The sequence below is a fragment of the Cyphomyrmex costatus genome, unplaced genomic scaffold (genome assembly GCF_001594065.2).
Source record: "Cyphomyrmex costatus isolate MS0001 unplaced genomic scaffold, Ccosl1.0 scaffold23, whole genome shotgun sequence".
NCBI classification, from domain to species: domain Eukaryota; kingdom Metazoa; phylum Arthropoda; class Insecta; order Hymenoptera; family Formicidae; genus Cyphomyrmex; species Cyphomyrmex costatus.
The window spans coordinates 1,295,970-1,322,683 of NW_017276368.1; the positions used below are offsets into that span (position 1 = coordinate 1,295,970).

The following is a 26,714-nucleotide window of genomic DNA, read 5'->3' on the forward strand; positions in this document are numbered from 1 at the left end:
CCATCATTTATATATGCGACATAATTAGCGAGTTTGACGAAATCGTTACGCTAATGCTAAAGCCCATACAGCAGAGATTGTTCGAGTAATATTGCGGTAACATTGCAACACAATGTTGCTGCAAGATTTTGTGCTACATGGAAAAGGATGTCGTGAGAAATGTACCAACCAAGTTGATTAAATCATCGTTTTATTACTGCCATCGCTTCGACGATAACGACGATACTTTGGATCGTGTAAAATTGCTGAACAAAAGCGTCATATCTTTTACTTCACACGTAGAACTCTCGCATGCCTCGTTGAGGAAGATCGGATGTGGAGAATATAGTCGAATTAACCACATACTTACACTACATACGCCAACGTCGAGCCGTACTTAAGATTACGACCCGTATACACATTTATGCTTCTTAAACTATATTTCTGGTCTGACAAATGATAGATATATATTTCTCTCGAACGCGACATTCCCCAGCCGCGTCATTCTCCCCTCGAAGAAGTTGCTTGCGATGTCGCGCGCGTCCCCGCGAATTCCGATATATTACCATGTTACTTTCATCGTGTTTCCTTTATCATCCTTGCAGTCCTTCCATTCAGTTATAATTATACACGACAATTTGTTGTAATGCTAATTCACAATTATACACTATGTACATGCGTTCGCCGCTCCGACCTATTTTATGTAGAGTTGTATTGCTATTTCCAACTTACATATGATATACGGGGTGCTCTAAACATTGTGTACACATGCGAGCGAACGTGTATGGATTACGCGAAAATTCGGAACGCACTAAAGTGTGCGTCGCTCTCGATTGACATGTAGATGTAGAGAGAAGCCGATGCGCGACGTTATTCTTGATCGCGAGAATGCGTAGAGAATGCATAGAGATACACTAATTAGCACGTACTGGATAGGTATCGGTGCTATGGATCGAACTATCGCGCTGGTCAACATTAAACGCGCAGAAATCTGAGACTGTTGTAACGAATCACGTGAATCACGGTCATTGTCCAGTAAGTCAGAATCGGGTAGAACTCGACGTTCGACTCTGAGCCTGATTTAGGGGGTTCTTGGGCGAGACGTTGGTTGCTGGCAGCGAGAGTGGCGATTTCGATGACATTGAGAGGCTGGTCATGAGCGATTCCTGGTAGTGTCGACTGGCACATCAGGGTCAAACTGCCGCCGGAAAAATGATGTCGTTCTAAGCGCATTGTCAAGCCCAATCGCGTCGTAGAGACCAGATTTCCGTCTATGTTGCCAACTCCATGCAAGTCTTTAGTTAAGGCTCTGTTTACCTGTCGAAAATCAGGCACAGAGTTTCAAGAGTTTAGAATATAATTTGTAAAGTCTATATTTTAAATAATTTGAATAGTGTGTGATAGGATTTATATTACAGCCACGAGTTCCTGAGATATTTGATATAGCATATGGAACACGGAAAAATTATGAGATTGCAAATGAAGATTTAATTTCGATCATTGACTGTACATATGTTATTTTTGTTTATTAATTAAATTATTCACACACATTATAGAAAACAGTTATTCTATATATTTTATAATAGTTTTCTATTTTGGACTCTTTAATTACCTACTTATTACTGTTGAGACCTCTCAAGGAAATTTACAAGGCGCTTTACGGGTTATTCTTATGTCTTGATACATCTTTAAACGCCATTGTGTCATGAACATTGCATTTCATCAAAACGTAGAGCAATTTTATACTATCAATAAATACAGTGTTATAACGTTATAAGTCACTTATTTTTTCAAAACTAAACTTGCATGAACAAAACAGAATTGCGATGAAAATACGTTGTTTGTATAGAGAAAGAATGATTTTACCCAAGTATCTAAAAATTTAGCTACATGGAAAGAATTTTTTTTAATTTACCCTGAAAATATATATATATGGCAGTCGTGGGATAACATTGTATTTCGAAAAATTTTATATAAATGTCACTAATAAAACTACAATAAAATAAAAAATGAGTTTGATTAATTTTGACTAAAATGCATGGTAAAAAATTTGAAAATATTGTATTGTATCACGACTATTATAATATTTCAGAGAGTAAATTTTAAATGAAAAATTTTTCTATGTAGGTACAGATCCGAATATAATTTTGTTGAACCATTAAAAAAGTTATATAAGATTATATACCATATATTTAAATTAATTAGATAATTTCAAAACTATTTGTAGCACTGTTCACCATGCTCAAGATTCTTCTAAAATTATTTTGATGGTCCAACAAAATTATTTTCAGATCGGAATCTAGTAAAATTTTTAGAATTTCAGCAAAATCAAATAAATTTAATATAACAAACGATGTTTTAGAATCGTTATAACTTTTAAGTAAAAGACTCAACAATTCAAGTGATTTGATACAGGATGATCATCAGAATTGTATTGAAAGTAAACTACTATTTATATTTTTCCTCCATCATTTCAATCGTGTTTTCTTATTAAGATCGGGTACGTGACACATCAATTTTATTTGGGTCGTTATATAAGCTAATTTATATGTGTCAACATGACACTGCCTCAACCATTTTGAAGAAAAAGTGTTTTCTTGTTGAGTGCTTCTACAATACAGGCAATTATATAGAAGCATACCGTAGATTTCGTAATAAATATGGATTTAAAAGGTTTTAAGCAAAAGTACACTTACACAGAAAATCTCGCGAAGTGACAAATTCGGATTTTATGAAATTTTACGATTTTAATAAACTTTGTATATTATACATATATATAGGTTATACGTAAGTAAACAAACTTAGGAAATATTAGTGCAGAAAACTCATGTCTAAATAACTCTTTGTAAGAAAAACGGTTTCTAATTTTCTTAATTATATCTCAAAAACTATCTAAGATGTATCAAAAAAATTTTATACAAAAATTTTATAATAAAATCATGTAATATTGAATCAACATCTCAGAAATGTTGAGAGACATTATAGAAATATTTGTTAAGATAATGTCTTGCAGAAGCTGTAATTTAATATTTGAGAACATTGATTCGACGTTTATTCATTAGCATAAAAACTTCAATAGCATAAAAAAATAAGAATAGTAAGTCTCTGAGAGAGAGAATTAATTTTACACAAAACTGAACAAAATATATTTTATTTGCTTTTATCATTAAGCTTAAAAATCATTTCATTAAAACACAGGTGAAAAATCTTATCATACTGCGCCTTTTATTCTACTCTATGTAATTTTTAAATATGCGAGAAAATTACTTCGCCACATCTACCTATAGGCGATATCGCGTACTGTTCTCGGGTGAGTGACTTTGAAATTAATTTGTTCAATATTATTTGAACATTGTAGCAACATTAATAATCGATATAGGAAAATCAACAAAGATTCAATGTTGAAAAAACATTCACGTATCAATATTTAACATTGTAACGTCTCAACAATATTCTTTCAACGTTCTATACCATACTTACAAAATATTTGGAATTTATATTATTAAAAATATTTTTATAAAGTTCCAAAATATTATATTATTATGTAATATTACAATTATATATTTATAAAAAATTTATTAGATAAAGATGTTGATGAAATTCACATGAAATCAATATTTTAAAATGTTGATTTAATGTTTCTTGTTTACTAGGCCTGTATCAAGTTTCTTCTCACCTTGATACAATAAAATGTCAATGTTCACAAAATTTAATGTATCAAGATACGGAGATAACTCTTAAACCGCGTAATTTTTCTTTCAAGTTTATGTTTATATTATCTTTTTTTTCAGTTCTGGTGCCTGTAATAACACGTTTTTCTCTACAATGAATAAAGTAATATTAATCTGATCCAGATGCTTCTTTACTTATATATAATCAGACATAACAGATTGTCTGCCAATCCACTATTTGTTAAAAGAAGAAATGTAACAGATTATAAATTGAATCGTCGAGTCTGTTGAAAAAAATGATAACAACTCTAAAACGTCATTTGTTATATCAATTTTGCTTGAGTTACGATTTTATTGTATGAATAGCATATTTTCATCGCAGTCCCGTTACATTTCCGCGAGTTTATTCTCGAGAAATTAATTTGTGGCTTACTGTATTTATTGAGACTTGAACGTGCGGTCAGTGAACGAAATAAAAATGCCCACGCGAACTGGCCTAGCTCGCTTGACAAATTGTCGTTGAATAAACCGAGTAGTACCGCCTCGCGAATGACGTGTGCAGCGTAGCATTGAATAATGGGAGTTATGTGGTTCCTAGTTTACCATGCCCGCTCAACAGCCCGCGGAAGCGAGCTTTGGATTACGTTGTACGATTAATTACGAAATTTTCGCTCGTTTCGCGTTTGCCGACGCTACAGGGATGTGCCCTAAAGTAGTTAGATAATATTTCGAAGATAAATATTCCTTTGATCAATTTTAACAAAAATATTCCAATAAGTTCGTTAAGCCAGAAGTTATCGAAGGAGGATACTGGACACTGAAAATTTGTGCTCGATAGGCAGTTGCTTTAGTTAAATAAAAAGTTTGCCTTTATTCAGTAAATAATCTGATAAAATAATTCCTAAACCGAGCGAAAATTTGAAAATATTATAACTCGTATAAAGTATACGAACGTAAAGAATTACGGAAATTTATCTGATTGTTTTTTCAATTTATGATTTTATGATTTTTCGGAAATTTGAGAATATTTTGATTATATACTATAGATGCAATATCAGTTAAAAGTATCAGTCAAACAATCAGCCAAAATAATATATACCAATATCATTAAAAAAATTTTATTAACCTGTAAATATACTCTGATAAAACACTGAAACCAACTGCAAAAAGCAACAATAATTTGGTTTTTAATGGTTTTATGTAGCAAACTGTCCATATTTTTCTGCAGTTTTAGGTCAATAACTTTTAAGTGGGTAGTGTATAATCCAGTATAAAATTTGATTTAATTTTCAATGTTATTCCCTCATCAAATATGCAAATAAATATTACAAAACGTGAATTTACATAAGAATCAATACAAACAAAAAAAGATTAAATAATTTTTAAACCAATAAGAGAATTATTTTCAAATTTTACACAGATATTTAGACGTAATAATAGAAGAATTTATGAAATTTATACATTTTTGTTATTGTTTTTACATCTGACGCATACGTCCTTAAGTGGCGTAATTCTAACTCTCGCACTCACGAATATCATTGACTCACCTCTTTACCGTTCAAGATGAACGTTAAAACTGCCGGGGGGTAACTTAACCCTGACGTGCATTCCACTTGGAGGATCTGGCCGACTTCGTAAGAAGGGCGCATCCCCTCCAGTATCGGAGGACTTTGAGGGGGTACTGCCACGCTCATGTTCGCCTCTCTATAATCTGTCTCAAAACTTGGCGCTTCGGATGACACCTCGCAGCCGTAAGACCCCGCCAAGTCGACTTTACCTGCGATATTAAGTTAGAATAAAAATTATAGATATAAACATAAAAAGGGGCGAAAAAGATACTCTTTTATTTCATGAATATATCCGAATAAACGACAACAAAATGGAAGTTGGTTTCTCTAAAGTCAAAATAAAATTTATATTAAACGTCCGATTAAATCATTAAATTTTTTACATTTACTTTAATTTCTCTAATAATCTGCGTATTGAAATTATAATCTTATACAAAAATAATTTTAATGATATATGGATATTTTAATGATATACGGAATAATTTTACTGATCTAAAAATTGAGTTAGAGACAGATCTGAAAATAATTTGATTAGATTATCAAAATATTTATATAAGACGCTCTGATTGGTTGCTGGATTGTTAAAACTCTTTGCAGCAATGTTTATTATTCTTGAGTTATACATACTATATAATTATTTTGATACAATAAATTATTTTTAGATACAGCATCTATCTAAATTTTTGGATACTTCAGCAAAATTATTCTTTCCGCGCACATAAAAGATTCATCTTTTACAGGAGAAATGTAATAAAGGATACGTCTTATAATTTTTGTTTGTAAATTGATGTCACATACCTTTGCCAGTGTTTGGGCCCAGAAGTGTCACTTGTTTGTGGTCACTTCGGTTGAGGTCGATATATAGTCCGCTGATATTTTGAGGTCGTTTAGGCGTCGGTGATCCCGGCATGAATCTGAAGATCTCTTGACCGTCCTTGTTCCACGTTACCGAATACAGCTCCTTGCCACCGAGATCATATTCACATCTTAGTGACACCATCTCCCACCTCGGATCTGCGATACTGGGTACGTCCAGCTTTCGTATCTCCAGCCCGGCACCTAAGCGACAAAAAGAACAAACGATTTTCTTATATTGTACGTTTGAATATACGTTTACATGTACTAATAATATGAACAATACACTTAATATATATTATATCGTTTCCTTACTTAAACGTAATACACTACTCAAGAAATATGATTTTTGAATTAAATATTATCTTCGTAAAAAACTGTTCATACGTAAATATATATAAATATATATATATATAAATGTATATAAACATGTATAAACATTCATAAACATCTATAATTATGGACTGTCTATATGTATATGTCCGTATATCCTTCGTTCTTTTGTAAACTTACTGTTCAAGTAGATATACAAAAGTAATAATAATAAATATAAAAAAATAATTAAAAATATAATTTTCGCATTGTTTATTTTTCGAAACAATCAAGTTTGGAAAAAATGTAAAATTGTAAAGGGATTGCTCATACATTATAAATATAATTATACATATATTCGTGCATGAAAATTATTTTATCGGCATCATGAATGAGTCAGGTTAAATAAATATTACCTTATCAATTATTAAATATAAACTAACTTAACTTTGTAAAAAATATCATCTCAAAACGACATAACTTAAAAATTCTCATAACTTAAAATCTCTCACAAGCTTAACAACTCGTAACATAGACGTTGCTCTTATTCGCAACTTAAAAAAGGTCGTTCGTTGGTCTCTCACAAGCTCAACAACTCGTAACATAGATGTTGCTATTATTCGTACTCTACTCTTTATCATCTCATAGTTATTTCTAATGTAAGTTTATATTATTCTACTGAATTATACAATTATTGTAATCAATGTAAACTTTAACTAGTCTTTATATTAAACTGATAATAATACAGGATGATATTGATAATTCGTTCTTATTTTAAAATTGTATAAAGTGTGTCTTCAGGTGTTAATACGGCTTTCTAATTGGTTCATAACATCTTAAGACTTGAGACGGTTTTAAATATAAGATCCGTCTATGAATACCGGCTACAATGATTTTTTAACATTTCAGTTTTAAGTAGACGTACGATTTAAATATTTAACATTATATATGAAACGTTTAATAATTTTTCTTCTTTGATTCTATTATTATGATGTTTTTGATTCGATAGTGCTTTGTAATTATTTTAATTGACATTTCTAATGATTTACCATATACAGCGAAATTGTTATTAGTTAATCTATCAGTATTATACTGAAGAAGACACAAACGCGTGCGAAGGACCAAAACGTCTATATTTAATTTCTATTAATATTATTTTTACACACGATTATCCTGTGATGATTTCTATGGATTTTTTTTGTAATCTTTATGATTTATTTCTTCAAAACCTTTATTCTTTTATATTAACAAAATGTGATTTTCCAAAAATCGTCAAAATCGTTACGATTCAATAGACAATAAGAATGAATTTTTAAGGGTTAAAATTCATGACAAAATGACAAAAAGGACATTTAATCATGTTAAGAATATTACAAAATTATCTTAAAAAAGAAAGTCAAAAAAGGAGTTAAGATGCGTTCTTCAAACAAAAAATTTGTATACCAAATCAAAAAGTAAATCTCAGGTAATACTGTCATTAAAAAAAAATAAAACCTATAGTGTTTTATTTTTGTTCGTATTATTTCCATTGAATGATTTTCTTATTCTATTCTAACTCAAATAGTAATAGTTTTAATTAAAAAAAATAATGTCACAAATTATTTAACTTACTGTTAGTTTGATATGTATACATATATATATATATATTATATATATATATATATAATACTCTCTATAATAATTTCTATACAGATATGTATATAATTTGTATAAAAGATTTCGTATCAACAATTGATGCTAAATTATATAATTTCATAAATATTTCCATGAAAATCGAGTTATTTTAAAGTACTCGATCTAAGTAATATTAAGAATATTCTTTTCACTTATTATTTGATTAAAGTAATTTTCTGTGAAAAAAAGTTGAAAAAGAGTTTTCTTCTTTCCTGTGAAATTTAATTTTTGGAGTTATGTCATTTATGACGAAAAAGAGCAGTATGTTAAACATTGTTATAATTTAAATTTTTTAATAATGTTAAATTAATTTAAACTAATTAAAACGAATGTATTTATATGTAAAAAGAAGTTAATTTTGCTAATTATAAAATATAATAATTAAATTAATATTGAAGTAAAGTACTGATAATAAAATTTTCTCATTTATTTTTCAATATGTTCTCACATTGAGACAGATTCAAGACTTTAACTCACTTATGCTGTACGATGGTACAATTCAGAACACAATTCGAATAATTTAATTGGCCGGTAATTATAAAAAATTGTCCTGACGTTGAAATCTCGACTTAAAAGAGATCTCGGAAAATACAGTTATATGTATTTGTGGAAAATTTCGACCGCGCAATGGAAATCTCAGCGGGAAATGGCTTCGTGATAGTTGACATGTGCGCATTAATTTATTTAGTGAGCATCTGCAGGGCGATCAGGACAAATACAGCAGTAATTAAAAATATTCGATCAACTGAATGCAATTGAGTAAAAGCGGCCTGAAATTTAAAGTAATCGCGAGAGCTAATTATTATTATCGCGCAAACTTTTTCAGAGTGCAAATGAAAAATTCATCCGCATTTTTCTATTGATAATGTGTACAATTTATAAAACTGTAGATAAATTTTGTTGCATTGAATAATATAGCTATAAGTGTCATTTTTCAAAAGAAAATAATTAAAAAGTAGTTTTATTGTGTTTTGTCATACAGTGATATGCTGATATTTATTTGCAAACGTAACTTTCTCTGCGATGTTATTTTTAGCACTTGTTGTCCGTTTAATGTCAAACAATCATTTTGAAATAATGAATAAAATTTTGATATATTAACAAACATTTTGAAATAGTTACACTGTTATATTTTTGTTGAGCAAAGACTCACTCGTAAAGAAATATTGTAGATACATGTTTCGAGTTATTTTCTCTTGTGACCTCCTTCAAAATTTATTACTAAGTTATCCGCTATATCATGTCACTATTCCGTTATGGATTGCTAATATATTATTTACTATTTGTGTCCTGTATGTCGGTACTATATTTATTCTTATTTTGATATTGAAACTGTAAAACAGTTTTGCTACCATAAAGTACGTAAAATATAGAAGGCATAAATATTGCCTAAAATATAGAAAGCTATTTCATTTTAAGTTCGTAAACCCATTTATGTAAAGATAACGATGATTGTCGTAACGACGTTAGCAAAATATCGAAGAACAATTAGAAGAACAAAATTGTTGGATAGTTATTTTTCTTCTCATGTACGTCAACACACACAGAGCTAATAGTTACATAGTCACACGACATTTATTGATTTATTTTGAGTATCCTATTTTGATAACACTCAATTTTACGGTGCATCGATGTTTTACATTGCTTCGGACATAGTTGCATATTTTTCTGTTAAACAAGTCGAGCCACAAAACCAATATACGTTAAACTGGAAGTTTTTTAATGGAGCGATGTTTTATATTTATACATCTTTATTTATACTCTTTATACTCTCTAATAGTTTTCATTAATTTACGTGAGTGTCGAAGGTCTCGTGTCACGTATATATAGTATTTTTTCTCTCAACCGAAAGTTCCCGTCTAGTTAACAAGTGGTTTGCCTATTCGCCTCGCAGAACAACAACGAGTCTTTTTAAATAATTCGTCGGCTTTTCAAGACTTTGTGTAAGAAGTAGTTAATCAAGAACACAATAGAGTGAACCGCTTTGACTCTGTCCTGTTAGTCTGCAGGATACACTCTACCGGGCCACGGGCACGGCTGGTTTCGGAGTGCAAGCTCCAGACCGAAACCGCGATTCCCCGCTTCTTTCTCGCGCGTGCCTCTGATACGAAGTACTCGACTCGCATTGAGTAAGGTATTTTACATTGTATAGCATTGGGATACGAATGCTCCCGACGTGCTTTACATTCTGAAAGCATATGTATTGAACGATGTGTCGAATGCTCTTATAAAATTTAATACTGCCCAATTTAATACTGAAAAATGATGATCTATTACTTATTTTGAGTATTGATTCTCTGTCTGTAATTTAAGTCTTGTTTTGCACAAACACAAATTTACTTTCAGGTTTCTCTGTACTGATTGTATAAAAAAAGTTTCAGTTACTTGTTGAAATTTTAATATTTTATAATTTATAAGGTGCTGATAAAAAGTTTCCATAAACACATAAAAAATGGACATAAAAAAGTAATTTTGTTGTAGCACTATTTAAAAGATTTTTTTAATCTAATCGGATTTAAGTATCATTGTTTAGTATTTAATAAATAATTACTACTTTTAGATATTCAATTTCTGTAAGGATTTGCAAACATTACTAACAAACGAGTAAACTGACACGACATGATCAAATTTAGCATACATCAGATACTGTGTAAATACGCTATTTATCATAAATAGATATATTTTCTAGAGAACCGCTAATTTACCACGTGTAAATTAAAACGGTCATATAATACGGTCGTTAAACTGATTGTCTATGTTTTAGGACACAATTCGAAATGAAACGATCGACTGCTGATCCAGCATTGGTTAATTCAGATGGTCGGATAGTCCGTTGGCTGACTCGCGTGTTCTAAAGGTATGGTATCACACAATCAAACAGTCTTTTTCCTCGGCCTCTCTGTTCTTCAGTTTGCGAACACGCGGGGTTCCTCTTTCGCGAGTCAATTAAACCGACAATTAGTTTAATAATTAGCGATTTAATTAACATGCCACGCGACAAGACAGACGGACCAACCGACTCTCAAGACAATGGTGAACAAGGCCATTTCGGGGTCGATGTACTGTCGAGGGCCGTCGATTCGCGTACCCTGATTAAAGACTCCCACGCGTATCAGGGAATCCCGAAGGATCAGAGTCGCGGGATTCCTTTGAAGTTCGCGGATTGATTTGCCTCGTCGTGGGTTCGAATCGACTAGGACTCGGGGCTTCCTTATTCGTCGCGCCGCTGATCAAATGCAAAGCCGATACTTTGAATTTTATTCCACGCTGTATCCGGCAAGGGTCTAATTTTACTTTTTTCTAACTCTTTCTCTTTCTCTTCCTTTCACAATGATTTAATCTTCACACATTGATTATTCAAGATAAATTATTTCATTATTATAATATGTTTATTATATTTTTACGCATTACTTCGACAAATAATGCATAAGAGACGTAAATTGTTTCATATTTTTTTTACATATATATTTTTTGTTTGTGTCGGACTATCAATTTGAATTGATTATCATTACGAATGACATTTTCCAAAAAATTTAAATGTTTTTAAGTAAGTTTTTTAAATAAAAATTTTTAACATAAATAAACACAAAGAGCAACATTTTATTTTTCTATTAAATGTGTATAACTTCGTATATATCATTTTACACTGTTTAAATAAATTTCATGAAAATCGAGCTTTTATTTCATTCCGCGTATTTATCGTTTTGTACAATACGTCGCATTTTTCTAAATATTATATGGAAAACTAAAGGCGATGTCAGTGATTTATTATGAATAATTTATGATTTGGAATCCATTTATTTTGCCATGCGATATTATTTCTCGGTATGTGCGCCTTCTCGCCCGCAGCTGTGCAAGCTTACAATTCAGGCTCATGGGCGCAACAGCTTCCGATGCATCGAACGCGGCCAAGTTTTCCTTATTCATTGCACGGTTGATCAAATGCAAAGCCGATACTTCGAGTTTCATTCCATTCCGCGCGCTTTACACTGCACCGCGGCGAATAAAAAGTTTCGACGATTCATCGTCCCTCGTTTCTTCGTCCTTCGTAAGTAACGGTGAAAATTGTATCTGTCTTTTATGTCTTAGCATAGCTCACATTGAAAGCGTTATGCAAACTTTTCATAAAGACTATCTTAAAGAATAACAGCTGGAGAAAAGATAAGAATGTATTTCCTCTTCCCGCGGTACAGTAAATCGATATACATACCTAAAAGAATTAGGAATGAAGGTACATATTTACATTAAATACTTAATTCTTTAATAATAATACCAATATAATTCTGAAATTCATATTTTCTCGTGATATCGATATGCCGTCGATATTCGATATAGGTGTGCCGAAAATAAATAACCTCGCGCAATAACTGGTGTATTAGTCACGGTGGACACCGTTATTGTTTACTCTTTGTGCCTTTCGTTTTTCTCCGGTCGCGGGACACCGGCTGCGTTTTCTGGTTGTCGCGAGCAACAGTTTCCGAGTTGTAAGCTGGTGTACAGTGTACTCTTGTGTACTACATACTGTACACACGAACTTTCCGATTCGCGCGAATCGCGCGACAAACGCGACACATTGTCGCGTCGTGTTAATCGCATTATTTGCTCGCTAATTAAGTACGCGCGATAAATTTGGCGCCAAAAGCGGAGGTGTTTATTTGTACCTACGTTTGTCGCACGTCCACACATCGATACGTTTTGCTTGTGATTCTTTTTTGCAGCCCGCGCTGGCCGGGGAGTAACTAACGATCGCAACTCAACATATTTGCACTTAATTGCTCTCTCTCTCTCTCTCTCTCTCTCTTTCCACCCACACACACACTTCTCCCTCCCCTCTTTCGTCCTTCCTCTCTCTCTCTCTCTCTCTCTCCCACTTTTCCCTCTCTCTCACCTTCTTTCTTTTTCTCCTGAGGATATAGTACTATTACAGAATCGAGAGTTCGTGGGATACATTTCTAGTTAAAGGGACTTATGTGCACATCGCGATTTATGAAAACCCTCCGGGGCATGCCACGTTACACCCTACCTATGGTACGGTAAAACGTTCAATTTTGGGAAATTTCTTGCGGGATGTTAACAGCAGGTGCAGCAGCCGTTGCGAGTTAATTCGGGTTTTCTCTCTCTCTCTCTCGCTTTGTTCGGGTTTTGAAACAATTCGTTTCGTGGAAACTATTTATTTGCGTGAGAGTTGAAATAGCAGTGAATTTTCCGCGCTCGTAATTCAAGCTCTCATTCTTTTATAACAAGACTATTGACCCTGTTAGACTTAAGTCTTAAAACATGTTACTTTCCCAGCAGCGTTAAGAATGTTGTTTAACTTATTAGCTTTATAATATGTCATTCTCCTGATCAAACTGTTAGTTTGTACATGTATTAGATACGATTTTATTAAATATTTTATGTGTTATTTTTTGTGTATACGTTATCCGATTTAATGTTGAATTAATTTGAAAATAAATATGAAATTTATTAGTTATTTTATATGCCATTATATTATTTGGTTTAAAAAAATGTTGAACTAATTTAAAAACAAATAAATTGACTGAATAAAAAATTTGCATAAACATACGACGTAGAACAAAACTGCGATACGAGTTGCTGTTAATTGCTTGCATTTAATTTCGATTGTTCGTTTATTCATGAAAATCGATCGCTCGTCGTACCTTTAATTAGCACCGTACAATCGAGAAAAGAACTGCGATATGAAATTTAAAAACAACACGTTGAATGCAATTATATGCTTAATTACACCGCAATTAGTAATTCCTTTTAAAACTTGTTTTATATTTAGATTAAACATAAACATATTTAACACTTGAAAACGTAATAGCAGTTATTTTTTTATTAATATGTGACAAGTTTAACACAAGAATGTTTCTTCTCACAAATATTTTTTTCACTTTTTGTAATTTTACTGAGATTTTCATATTACGAGTATTATGTAATTTTTATATTTAAATGTATCAATACTATCGTATAATTAACCCGCGTAAAAATAATAATCGTTTTATTAAATATAATCTTTTTTTTTAAAGAAATATATGCAAAGAACATTGTACAGTTTTTAAAAGCATAGATCTTTTTAGTTAGCTATTCGTGTCAGTATATTTATTCGCCTGTCTTGTTGATCTACATTGAATAATATTAAGTATAAAGAAAGAAAATATATAAGACTAACATTTGTCGAGTAAGATACAAAGCTGTATGTACGATTGATTTTATACACAGTCCGTTTCTGAACATATTAACCCTAATTGATACTTTAATAGATCAGATCATTCTTTTCAATTACGTTGTGAAAAATTGTTCTTAATATTTTCACAGAGAGCCTTATGTAATTTTAAATTACATAATCTTTTTTCGGATTATTCTCGAGTTTTAATCTTCAAAATGAAAAAGGTCGTTCACTTACATTAACTATAAGCAAGAATAAAATACATCAATTTAAAGTATACTGGATTGGCGAATATTAGTTATATATAATATTAAGGAAATTTCGGAGCGAATATCAATTAGGGTTAAAATTCTCGTTCGCTATACTTAACACCGCGAAATAGGTAGCCTTCTTCAAGAGGGATGCAGAGAGGAGGAAAGGCTGATTAACACGAATTACTCGAAAATTCAAGAGCGGTTGTGGGAAGACGGCTGGACCGTTTTACGAGATGTGGGCGGGTCAGGAGGTCAAATGACCAGTAACCAGCGCAAGTTCTTCGCCGGGTGCGGAGCGGAGAGACGTCGCTTCATCGCCGAGCGTTGTGGTTAAGTGACTCATACACGCACGTAGTACGTACACCAAGTATCTCGCTCACGCGAGTAATGCTCCTTTCCGCGTACACACACGCGTGCGACGCATTTATTAGTGCTCCCACGCAGTGCGCATTCTCGCAATCAGTTTGGGTAATCTTAAACGTCGGGGCTGGCTTTATCGCATATGCATATTCACTACCGGCGCGATAAGCGTATATATTAAAGCTACTCTCATGCTACTCGTATGGGCGAAATGAATACCTATGTGACTGCACAAAACTTATCACATGTTCGTGTAATGATGGCGTTGATTTTATCAAATATATGTGGTTATTTCGAGACAAATATTGAAGTTTAAAACCGAGACACAAAACATCTTTTAGATTTGTTTCTATAGTGTAGATTAATTATGAATTTTGTTTCAATTTATTTTTCACCTTTTTCTAGTTACAAGTAATTTATATTATAGTAAAAATGGACGTTAGACGTCTTTTAGACTATTCCCGAAAAAAATTTTTTTAATTCTCAACTAGCAATTAAGGTCTTTAAAGAGACATCACGATATTTTAATTGTACATTTTAATACATTTAAATATGTAAAAAATAAATAAAATACAATCCGACTTTTATAGAGGTAAAAACTCATTAAAACTTTGATAAATATACTAGAATTTTTCAGATTTTTATATAATCCGAAATAATAAAAAGTTTATTCTGTTTCTCGGAAACCCCAATTACTGATGGAAGAATTAAAATTCATGTTACCGGCAAAATGTTAAGACATTTTATTAGCTTTTTACAATAAATCGTTAATAAAAACAGATAACAGTCAAAAGTGAGTTGTAAGTGAATTAGTAGTATGTCACAAGGAAATAAATTGATAATCAGTAACTGCGTGGAAATGGCAAAATCAAATTCCATTTTTTACTATTTAAAACTCAGGTTATGTTATGACCGACTAATCGCATAGTATTTTGTTGTTTGCCCTGAGAATCGCCATTCTTCAGATTGGCTGAAATATTGTGATATAATGATTTGAATGCAAATTTCTCCTAAGATTTATGATTTATACTAGTATGATATGAATGGTAACTAATGACTTATTGTAGAAAGTCTATTAGATCAGAAAATTATTGTGTATACAAAGGGTTAACATCTTCGAGAGGACAAAAAGACATCTTTTTTTTCTCTCCGCTTCTCAAAGATGTTAACCCTTTGTACATACAATTTTCCGGTCTTTTACCACATACAGTAAGTTATTTGCTCCCCGGATTCATTTTCATTTTCACTTTTATATAAGTATTCCAAAATTATTAAGTATCATAGGAACCGATTATAAATACTGACTTTATACTCTAATTTTGGACTTTTGTTGTCTTAGAAGAGCTAATTAATTGATGAATTTAGAAGAATATAACGTTTATTTATATTCTCTGGGCGTTTTCACATTATCTTAATTTCCAACCATTATTCGTTGCGGACGCTTCTTTTTCTCGTTAGAGAAGAAATATATTCCCGCCATCCTTTCGATGGCGACCGCATTTGAACTGCCAACGTTACGAAGAATGCGGATGCAGTTAACGAAGTAATTGGCCATTTTAATTGGTAGTATTGTTGTTTACTGTGGTCGCTACGCTATCGAACACGTCACGAGGCTGACGACGTATATACCTACCTTTCTTCGTTGTAAAGTCGCAACTCCCCTCGTAATAATTATTGCGTCGCGAGCGCGTTTTACACGGACGTAATTCACTCGTCGTCTTGTAATCGAGTGCACGCACACGCATTTCGCTTCTAATCGTACACGCGCGCGAGAATGGACATCGTAGACGAGACATGTGCGACCGCAATTGGCTGAAATTAGTGACGACATTGTTCAGTTACTCTCCGTCCCCGCAATTGCCCTCTTAATAGTCACGGAGGAACGTTTCTTTACGACACGCTCGTTCCACAATACTCGACCGCCATCAGCCGGGAGATGGAGTATCTTATTGAGGTTCATCAAAAAGCGCTGCTATTCGAGTGACGTTCGAGTACTGCTTCGCATTTTCTTTATGAACGTTGCGGTGCCTCAAGAGCGTTTCTGAATAGCTCGAAAGACGTATTATTTATGTGCTTGGCGATTAATAGCTGCTGTAATTTGAAACGAAATGAATTTTTATGTACAGAGTAATGAGATGAATCAATTGATGTAAAGAAAACACGTAATTGTTTTTAAAACAGAAATTATGTAATTTACAACATGAAATTACATATTCTTTTTGAAAACTAACTATATGTATTTTATTTACACCAATTGATTAATTTCATTATTCTGCGTCTAAAAATATTAAGATGCAATTATAAACTATTGATATTCAACATCTTTATCTTAACATTTTTGTGTGCAGAATAACTAAAGCAATCATATTATATAAAAAATTATATAATTCTAATTAAAAAAGTAGCAATGACCTTCATGTGTGTGATACTAAAAAATCGATTTCTTTTGAAACTTGATTTTTACTATTACACTTTTCAGATCATATATATCTTTTATTTAAAGTAGTCTTTACTATGATGCGTATATACTTTCTAAGATAACAGCTTGTAACACTTTAAATACATACACGAAAAAAAAGGATTAGAAATAGACCTTATATTAGCTATATATAGCTGTGGTAGCTGTTATAAAATATTTTCCGTAATGTATGTGTATAGGTAAAGAATTTAGGTATGTCTATAACATCTTTTTAGCTGCTTATGTACTAATAATGCTTTTAATTTCAGTTAATAAAATTTCATGCTACGGTGTGAATGTTTTTTTATATGTAATAGCCAAAGCTTAACAATGACACTACGGCACTTAGCTCTTACAGCTAAGTTTGACTGAGCTATTAAAATTTAGCTGTAATTAATTTTTTTCCGTGTATACAAAAAAGATATAAAAAATATTTAATTGTTACACCCTTACCATGTATATTCATATTTTCTTTTTAAAAATACATAATTTTATTAAACGAGAAAACCGTAAAGATAAAAACACAATAAGAAAGGAAAGAAAGCCTTTAACGGTTGATCTGGAACTTAAGTGCTTAAATAATGCTATGTAAATTTATACACTACCTATATGTAATTATTTAAATTGCGGGACAAATCTTCGATCTTAAAACGCAAACGATTGAACTACAGTAACAACACAAATTAAATTGCCTAGTAATTTAATAATTTGATGCTCAACATAATTTAGGATGTTACTGCTGTAACTCAATCTATGTGTGTGTGAATTGCGTTTCAAGATCGAAAAATTAATTCGGCACGTAATTTAGATGATTACATATGGTTAGTATGTACATACATATAAATTTATATAATATTATTTAAACACTTAATATCCAGTTTGATCGCTAAAGACTTTTTTTCACATAATTTTATTATATTTTGTTATATGAGGAACAGACTTTCAAAATGTGTTTTATTTAAAATTTATAATTTTTAGAAAAATATAAACAGTATTTTTTTAATTATTATGTACATTACTCTTCATATATATTTATTGTTCTCCTATTAAAAAAAATGTATATATACCAAAAAAATATAAAAGCATCAAGTTGTTATACATTAATTATTTTACATATTTACGATATAAATTATAAATGATGTGCATATCAAATATAAAATATGTAATTATTTGTGGATATTATTGTACATGATTAAAAGTTTGTTAATACACGTTTTGTATTTCCATAAAATTATAAGGTCTCGTGTTTCGCGGGAGTTATCTCTATATGATATAACATGATCGAATAATTATGATAGCTTCTTCTTTGGGCAATGGACCAATTAGCTCATACATTACATGTATGTGATTACGTGTATTATATATATATATATATATATATATATGTATGTCTGTGTGTGTAATCAACTTCGACCGATGAAACCGTTTCCTCGAGAAATGAAGTGAGAGGAGATGGATCGCGGCAAATGGACACCTTCTTGCTAAGTTTTCGCTAAGTACTCAAACGAGGACTGAGAGTGTTCGCCACTAAGCGCACACTAACCATACCGTTTTAATTGAACGAGTAATAACCAACCGGATTCTATGTACACCGCAAACTGATTGCTCGTTCAAAAATAAAAGCAGATCCGCAAAGAATACAAAAGATCCGAATTCGATTTCTAAGGTAATATTTTTGCAATAAAAAATTATTTACAGATTTTAGAATATTTATCAGAATATTAAGATCAATCTAAGATGCCTTATGAGCATCAATATAATTAAATTGCTTGTCAGTTTAATTTGTAGTATTACTACTCTAGTTCTGTTAGAATTGCATTTCAAGATTGAAAATAGGTTCGGCGCGCAATTTAAGGAGTAGGATATGTAGTATATAAATTCATACAGAATTATTTCAGCATTAAAGATTCAGCTTTCAAAGCCTATATTTCCAATTCATTGTGTAGTCATATTATGATTTTATAAGACACATTGTTAAAATAAGATTTCTACTCGCTAAATAAACAAAATCAATACGTGGGAGACATACAGTCAGCAAACTCTAGTAAAAAAATTGTCATCAATTATCGGCAGAACAACTTTCTCGTTTAAAAAAGATTTAGGAAACATAGAGAAAAGAATTGTTTTTATAAAAGAAATATTTTCTAAAATCTTTAAGAGTGAATCTTACTTTGAAGAATTACTCTTAAAGAGTGAAACTTAATTCACTCTTTTTCCAAACTAGCTTGCAACTTCCGTACGAAAGAGAACTCAAATTTAATCTAAACGTGTTTGCAGTTAACTTAGTTGATAAGTACGTTTTAATTGTTTATATCTTATTATCATAAATATATTTTTCACGCGCTAACAATCGCGGAGGCTCTCATACAGACAATTTATTATATTTTATAATATATATTTTTTTTACGTGCACATTAATTGATTGTCATTCTTCGTGTACGTACGAAAGTAGTGAAGACGGCGATAGCGATCGATTTCCAAAGAGAACAAATCGTCTATAGAAGTCATGAGATATTGCTCGAGCAGTGTTCGTCGACACGAAAAACGTGAGCAGGATTTAATTTGGAACTAACGACGACGGATGCGATAAGCAGGAGAGAAAAGAGAGAGAGAGAGAGACAGGGAAAGATAGATAAATAGATAGAGAGATAGCGAGAGGGAGAGAAAGGTGGCGGCCCGATAATTGCTTCTCAAAGCCGGGCTATTCTATGTCGCTCTCGCTCTCGCTCTCCCTGGACTATAGTATTCTAGCCACGGGCTATGCATTAATTCGGGAACGATCCCGCGGGAGGAGTAAGGAATGTCGTTATAGTCGACTCGAGCCACTGCCATCGTTGGTGCGCCTCGTTCCTCCAAGTTCGGATAATTGCTTACGAATTTACCCGGCCCGCGCGCGCTCGCGCAAGCCGATCCCATGTAGGTTTTCTTGCCAAGGCTCAGCCGCTGTCGCCGTGATACTGACAGCACGTGGTGGTTACCGCTACGGTCACTATTCTCCCGTTCGCCCCGTGTGCAGCTGCGTCGAGCCGAGCGGCGATGCAGGTGCACGAGGAGCTCCAGTGTCCCCCGGGGCGGTTCGAGGGACGCCGCAACCGAGGAGAGACCTTTGTCGTCCTCCGTGTAAATTAACCATCGGATGCAGATCGGCGGGGACGGTATTTATGGTGTCTCTTACCGCAGAGAGCGACCACATAGTATTAGGGTATGATCCGCATACTCCCTTTACCAATGAGATGAGAAACAAATTGCACGAAATTTGAGTGATGACGTGAATACCGCACACGCATATACCTACAATATATTCTCTATATATAATTTTAATTTGTAATAATTTTTTTATTAATTTCGAGTCGAGATTTTTTCTTGGTTAAAGCATTAATTGAGATATATATACAATAATTTTTATAATACAGTATAATGCATTATTATAACTTAGACATACTTTGATGCATTTTGAATGTAATTTATATACAATGCAAAAGATACGTAAAATTACATAAATATTATAATATGTGTAAAAATGAATGATATTGGAAATACATATTATATAAAACTGTGCTGTATTTTTATAAAAATTAGTATCTTTATCTCTAATTATATGTTTTATTATTAAATAAATTACAACAATATATTTTATAATTTTTATATGAATGTACAAATTTGTATAATATTATATGATATAATATACACATATTATATTTACATTTTTACGGTTATTGGCGGATTTAGAAATTTGTCAAATGTAGGTCATTGACGTGCCGCGAGCAAATTTTTTAAGGTCAAATATGAAAAAGTAGAATATTAAATCATTATTTAAATAATTGATAACATTCAAAAGTATTATTTAAATACATAAAACATTTTATTTAAAATTATATTAACACAAAAGAGAATCGTTAATATAATAGAATTAATGGTTTTTGTTATAATTTTGTAATTTATAATTGTATGTGTATACACCTTTAATAACTTCTAGATTCTCACCCATAGAATTACTACAATTGTAATTTTCAATGATATTTTTTTACAATGTACTTACTTCACTTTCAAAGTGAGTAGCTCAAGCGAGCGCTCTATTTGAAGTTTTTCGACTCGTTTCAACAGATGTTTTCGCATTAATTTTAACGTTCATGACGCGATGTATTTTGAATAGAACGTTACGGACGCAAAGTCGCTGGCTGGAAAGTTGAATAAAAATTGATACCCGAACAAACGGCGAATCAACTTAAACATACATGATACCGAGATACGCGCGAGACGGACTCGGGGAAAAAGGGAGTAAACTTGGACGTCCTCCCTGTTTCGTTTGTTATGCGAGCGTGGCCAATGATCTCCGTCATTCCCGCAAATTTCTCCTCTGCAGCTGCGGCAAACGTGATGCAGATGCAAGTACGGTGTTTGAGCAAGAAACGCAATACGGCATTATGTACTGGTATTGTGTTGTCAACTACCGCGCAAAGTAAACAGCAACGGGGGACAGAGGTAAAGCAAATTTACGGTAATGAAACTGTAGTAAAGTAAGTTGTAGCAAAAGGAAACGTAATTAAATCTGTCTAATTAATCTTTCGGTCGTGGTCCCACACGACGACTCCTGTAATCCGTACCCTGCTCCTGCAGCGCGCGCCCATCTTTCTTCAAAGACATTTCGAATGACGACAATCCGCGTTTGTTCCGCGTATTTGATTAAGAAGATTCCGAGCGGAGCTGTGCTCCGCGTTCAATTTGCCGCCCGAATAAAATGACAACACCGACACTGCTAACTTGCATTGTTTTCACGATTGTTTTCTTATTAAACAATTTACTTCTCGTTAAACGGGAGTGCCTCGTGATGGCGCGCAATAACGGCGACAATAAGTATTTAATCGTGAAAATAGCTTGCAATCTCTTTGCGAAGATAAACTCGGCAGTGGCACAGATAATGCAGGAGAGTTTTAAACAAAGGAATCGCGATGAGAAACTCGAGCGAGGTTTTGAATTCGATTTGAAGGGCCCTTTCGCAATGATTTTTCTCACATTTATATAGTTCTTTTGAAATCGCGTTGTCACTGTGATTCGAACGCTGTATTCCTCTGGATGCGGTTCCCGGAGGGGAGCGCACAATTGTGGGCGCATCAGACTGCGGAATGACAATGTGGGCGGAGGGTAGTAATCACGACAATAGAGGAATAACCGTATCCGCTGTTGCCTAGTTTCATATAACGAGATTGCCGATGATAGCAATCGCGGTTGCGGCGAAAGGAGAGGGATAACGCGTATACCAGAGGGCCCTTTTGAGCCCCCCTAATTAATGCTGTATGTGTGTGTTTGTGCGCGCGTGTAAGCTCGCGGAGCTCTCAATTGGACGAGCTTGATGCTCTCGAAATATGACTATTTGTAATGTCGCGTGTGCACGTCAAACTTTAGATGCGCGAAACAGAGCCGTCACGTCGCCATTTGTTCGTTCGTTACACGAACTTTCGTGCAATTTGTTTATTGTTGCAACGGAACTATATAAGCCCGCTAATCTGCATAGTTAATAAGAAACTATCGCGATATAGTGGCGAATAATCGTACTTGTTACATTTAGACCCTTCGCTGCATTTTATTTTAATATGCATCTCGAGTGTGCATTACAAGTTACTTCTTTATTTTTCTCACCACACACGGAAATAACGATTTTGCTGAAATATCTAAAAATTTAGCTAGATATATATAGATTTAAAAATAATTTTATTTTTAATTCATTAAAATAATTATATAGGACGTTCAAACTGGCTGTCAAAAAGTTAAAATTTTTGCAACATTGCACAGTGGGCTGAAGACCCTCATCACATTACGTTAAAATGATGACACTTAAAATTAACCTTTGTATGAATATAATGGAAATGCCTATAAAAAGATTTTTTGAAATTATTGATTCCAAATATATGACATAAAAAGCATATTGCAAAAATCAATTTTGCAATAAATTGTTAAACAAATTATTAAATATTGACTGTAGAGAGAAATTGATTAATCGATTCTGTCAAAAAAGATACAAAAGAAACACGTATAACCTTTTCCAATTGTTTTTTGCTAACTGTACTGGTCTAACTATATGCTGGAACGAGTTTTAACAACCAGTGATTTTTATTTTTTTGCATAATAGGAGAAAAAATTATATATCTTTCTTTTGTAACTTTTTCCATAGAATTGGTAGCATAATTAATTTCTTTCTCAATATTTAATGTTTATTCATAATTATTTGCTGCAAAGTTGATTTTTGTAATGTGTCTTTTATATCAGAAATATTTTCCACGCACGAATTCTACCTTCAATTATTTTGTTAATCTTATTGACTTAAGGTCGAGTGTCCCACTTTTCGGTAATTTTACCTGTTAGATAGCAAGATTACCCAATCATATGCGCGGATTGTCAGATTTATCTAACAGATAGAATTTACCGGAAGATGGAACAAACGGTCCTTAATCGTAGGTCTTAATGGAATAAACAAATACATAAAATTTAGGTTTTGAAAAATTCTTATAATAAAAATATTTTACGAAAATAAGTTAAAGATATCAATTCTATATTCTATTAGTGATAAATTAACTACTTTATCGACATATAATTCTAGAAATAAATACTTTTAATTACCTATTTTATAAATCATTTAATTAAAACTTACTTTTTAGAGTACCTCAACCCGCTGCATATTGCTATCACCGTTTAAACGTTTTTCTAGTTATTTTGATAATTTAATGAAAATTTCAAATTTGTATCAAACTAAATTTTTAAGATTTCAATCATTTCGTTTAAGTATGATTTTTTTTGCTTTAAAATAATATATTATAAAACATAAATTAATATTTCAATTAATATAATCTAAAGAAGCGATATAAAATTTCATAATTGTAATTAATTTTAATTTAAATTCTAATTAAAGTGTAATCGCGCGTTTGCTCTCATATAATCTAAGTAACCATTTTCATTATTATGTAAAATTATTTTATCAAAAGAAAAATGATTTATATATGGCTGTTAAAGATAGATTTCATTTTTGGAGCTAACATTCTGAGAGAAAAATTTGTAGTATTTGTAACTATAATTACATGTTATTATAATTGTGATTATTAATGCTATAATTAGCAATAATGTAACTATTTTTCTTTTATTAACAAAAATATGGCAATAAAAAGTGGCTGTAAATTATAGTCAAATTATACTGATTGCAATTATTTTTATGGTAATAATAACTGTAATTATAGTCATTGTCGGTTGCCAATTATACATATTTGTTGATAGAACCGTATACATATAATTATTATTAATAACATTATAGTAGTAATAATTATAATTATAGTGACATGTAAGTACAATAACAAACACCAATTATTTTTCTCTCAGTGAACGGAGAGATAACGAAGGATGATAATCCTTCTATTCCTACTATCGTAGGTTCCACGCAACACATTCGTCAATTGCGCTTATCTCTCGTAGCTCTCTCGCGAGCGGTTCTCGCGGCAGACCGTGATTTTTAATTGCACCTCCCATCGCGGCCTTTTGTCCCGTCAGCCCTTTTTCCCTTTCCGTGGCGACGGTGCTCGACATCGGCACGATAATAAAGTCCCATCGGGACGGGATATACACAATTAGCGCGCTTGTGACATCGCCCGTTGTCTCTCGGATGCCCAGGCTGGCTCACCGGCCACACCGCATAACCACTCAAATTTACAACAAGAGGAAAACTTCGCCGCGATTGTTCCACAAATTCGTTTCGTGCGGCCGCCGCGTGGAGATTCCATCCAGCGCGAAATAATATTTGCTCTTTCTCCCTTTCTCTCTGCCCGCGCGTGTACCTTATACAATATTACGTTTCTCGCGCTCAGAAGGTTCCTACATATTATATTTTCCAACTTTTTCCCTTTAATTCCTCGCATGTCGCATGTCTGGTTCTCTACTCTAATTGCGTGGGACGCAATCTGCCGGACGAGAGCGTTACGGACGCGCGCATGCGAGAGTTACTCGATACTCTGTGCTCTGTGTTTACTATGGCAGATAATAACGAGGTAAGCAGGGGCTTTAACCCTCTTCCCCCTCTCCCCGTTACAGTGCCAGGTTGCAATTATAATTTTATTGCGGCGGAAACACGCGGAACACGCGGCTTACCAAGCCCCTTCTTGGCCGACTAATCTTTCCTTCCTCTTTCCTTTTCTCTCATTTGTGTAAGTGACGAGTTCCAACAACAATGACAAAACGATGCAACGTCGTACATTTGCATTTGATGTTCGATCATAGCGAGAGAGCCTCAGAGAGCCTCCGTTATATCGAACGCCGAGTGCTGTTCTACACGGACGTTTTCGTCGCGGCGCTTTCGAAAAGCATCGTTAACGGCTCCGATCCGGGTCAAATGCTTCTCGCTCCGTGTGCCATACACACGCGTACGCGTACTGCAAGCAACGCGTAGAAATCTGCAAATGCGTGTTTCTCGCGTATCGCGAGCGCGATTGAGCGAAAGCTCTCGTCGGCCGTCGACCGCAACGCGCACTCGAAACGTAATGTATAGAATGCGCTCGCGTGCGCGCAGCGTACACTTTGGATATACACTTGTGTTGCGCGCATATATGCGTGTGTACGTGCGCGTTTACGTGCCCGCGGGCACGCTTGTAATTCGATTATTAATTTAATAATCAATCATCGACCGGGTACCAAATCGCATTAGTGACGCTCGGTTAAATCATGCGGATCGCCCAGGCGGCCGCAAAATGGTGAGGAAAAGCTACGCGCTTTTTTTTTATCTCTCACCTGGGATCGAATGCGACGCGTATGATATGTGCGTGTATGACATTTGCCGATTTGGGAATCAAACACTTTTCGAACGGATGAGAGAGATAGAGTTCAGTGAGATGCACATTTCTGTGTATGGTCCTAAAACTTTAAAGAATTAGACCCGGGAATTGATAACATTGTATTATACATATTGCTTTCTTACATAGAAAAAGATGGATTAGTTGAAGTACCTAAAGAGTCAGCTAGATACAGATCTGAAAATAATTTTGTTAAATTATCTTCTACTAGTTAATTCAAGCAAATTTTTTACAGTATTGCTTGAGTTTTCTATATATTATAAATATTTTAATGATCAAATAAAATTATTTTTAGATCTCTGTGTCTATTTAAAATTTTAGATTTTTCAGTAAGAGCATTTTTTTCGTGCAAGAATGACAATTAAGAAAACGTGATTTTTTAATTATTACCATAAATAAATTATGTACACATTACTGTCTCAATTATTAAAAGTAAATTAACTTAATTTTATAAAATAATCATTAATATTTAAAAGAATGATTTTTGAGGGTTGTGAAATAAAAATGATAAAAATAATATTTGATTAAGAGAGAGAGAGAGAGAGAGAGAGAGAGAGAGAGAGAGAGAGAGAGAGAGAGAGAGAGA

General features: G+C 33.0%; 1 protein-coding gene across 1 annotated transcript in view; it reads right to left on the reverse strand.

Moving 5' to 3' along the window:
* Positions 1 to 954: 954 nt before the first annotated feature.
* LOC108773969 (uncharacterized) overlaps positions 955 to 26,714 on the reverse strand; it is a 39,485-nt gene continuing 13,725 nt past the window's right edge. The window contains exons 2-4 of the mRNA XM_018539960.1: positions 6,017 to 6,277; positions 5,198 to 5,427; positions 955 to 1,296 (exon numbers count right to left, since the gene is read on the reverse strand). Of these exons, the coding sequence (XP_018395462.1) occupies positions 955 to 1,296; positions 5,198 to 5,427; positions 6,017 to 6,277 (833 nt within the window). The remainder of the gene's footprint in view (positions 1,297 to 5,197; positions 5,428 to 6,016; positions 6,278 to 26,714) is intronic.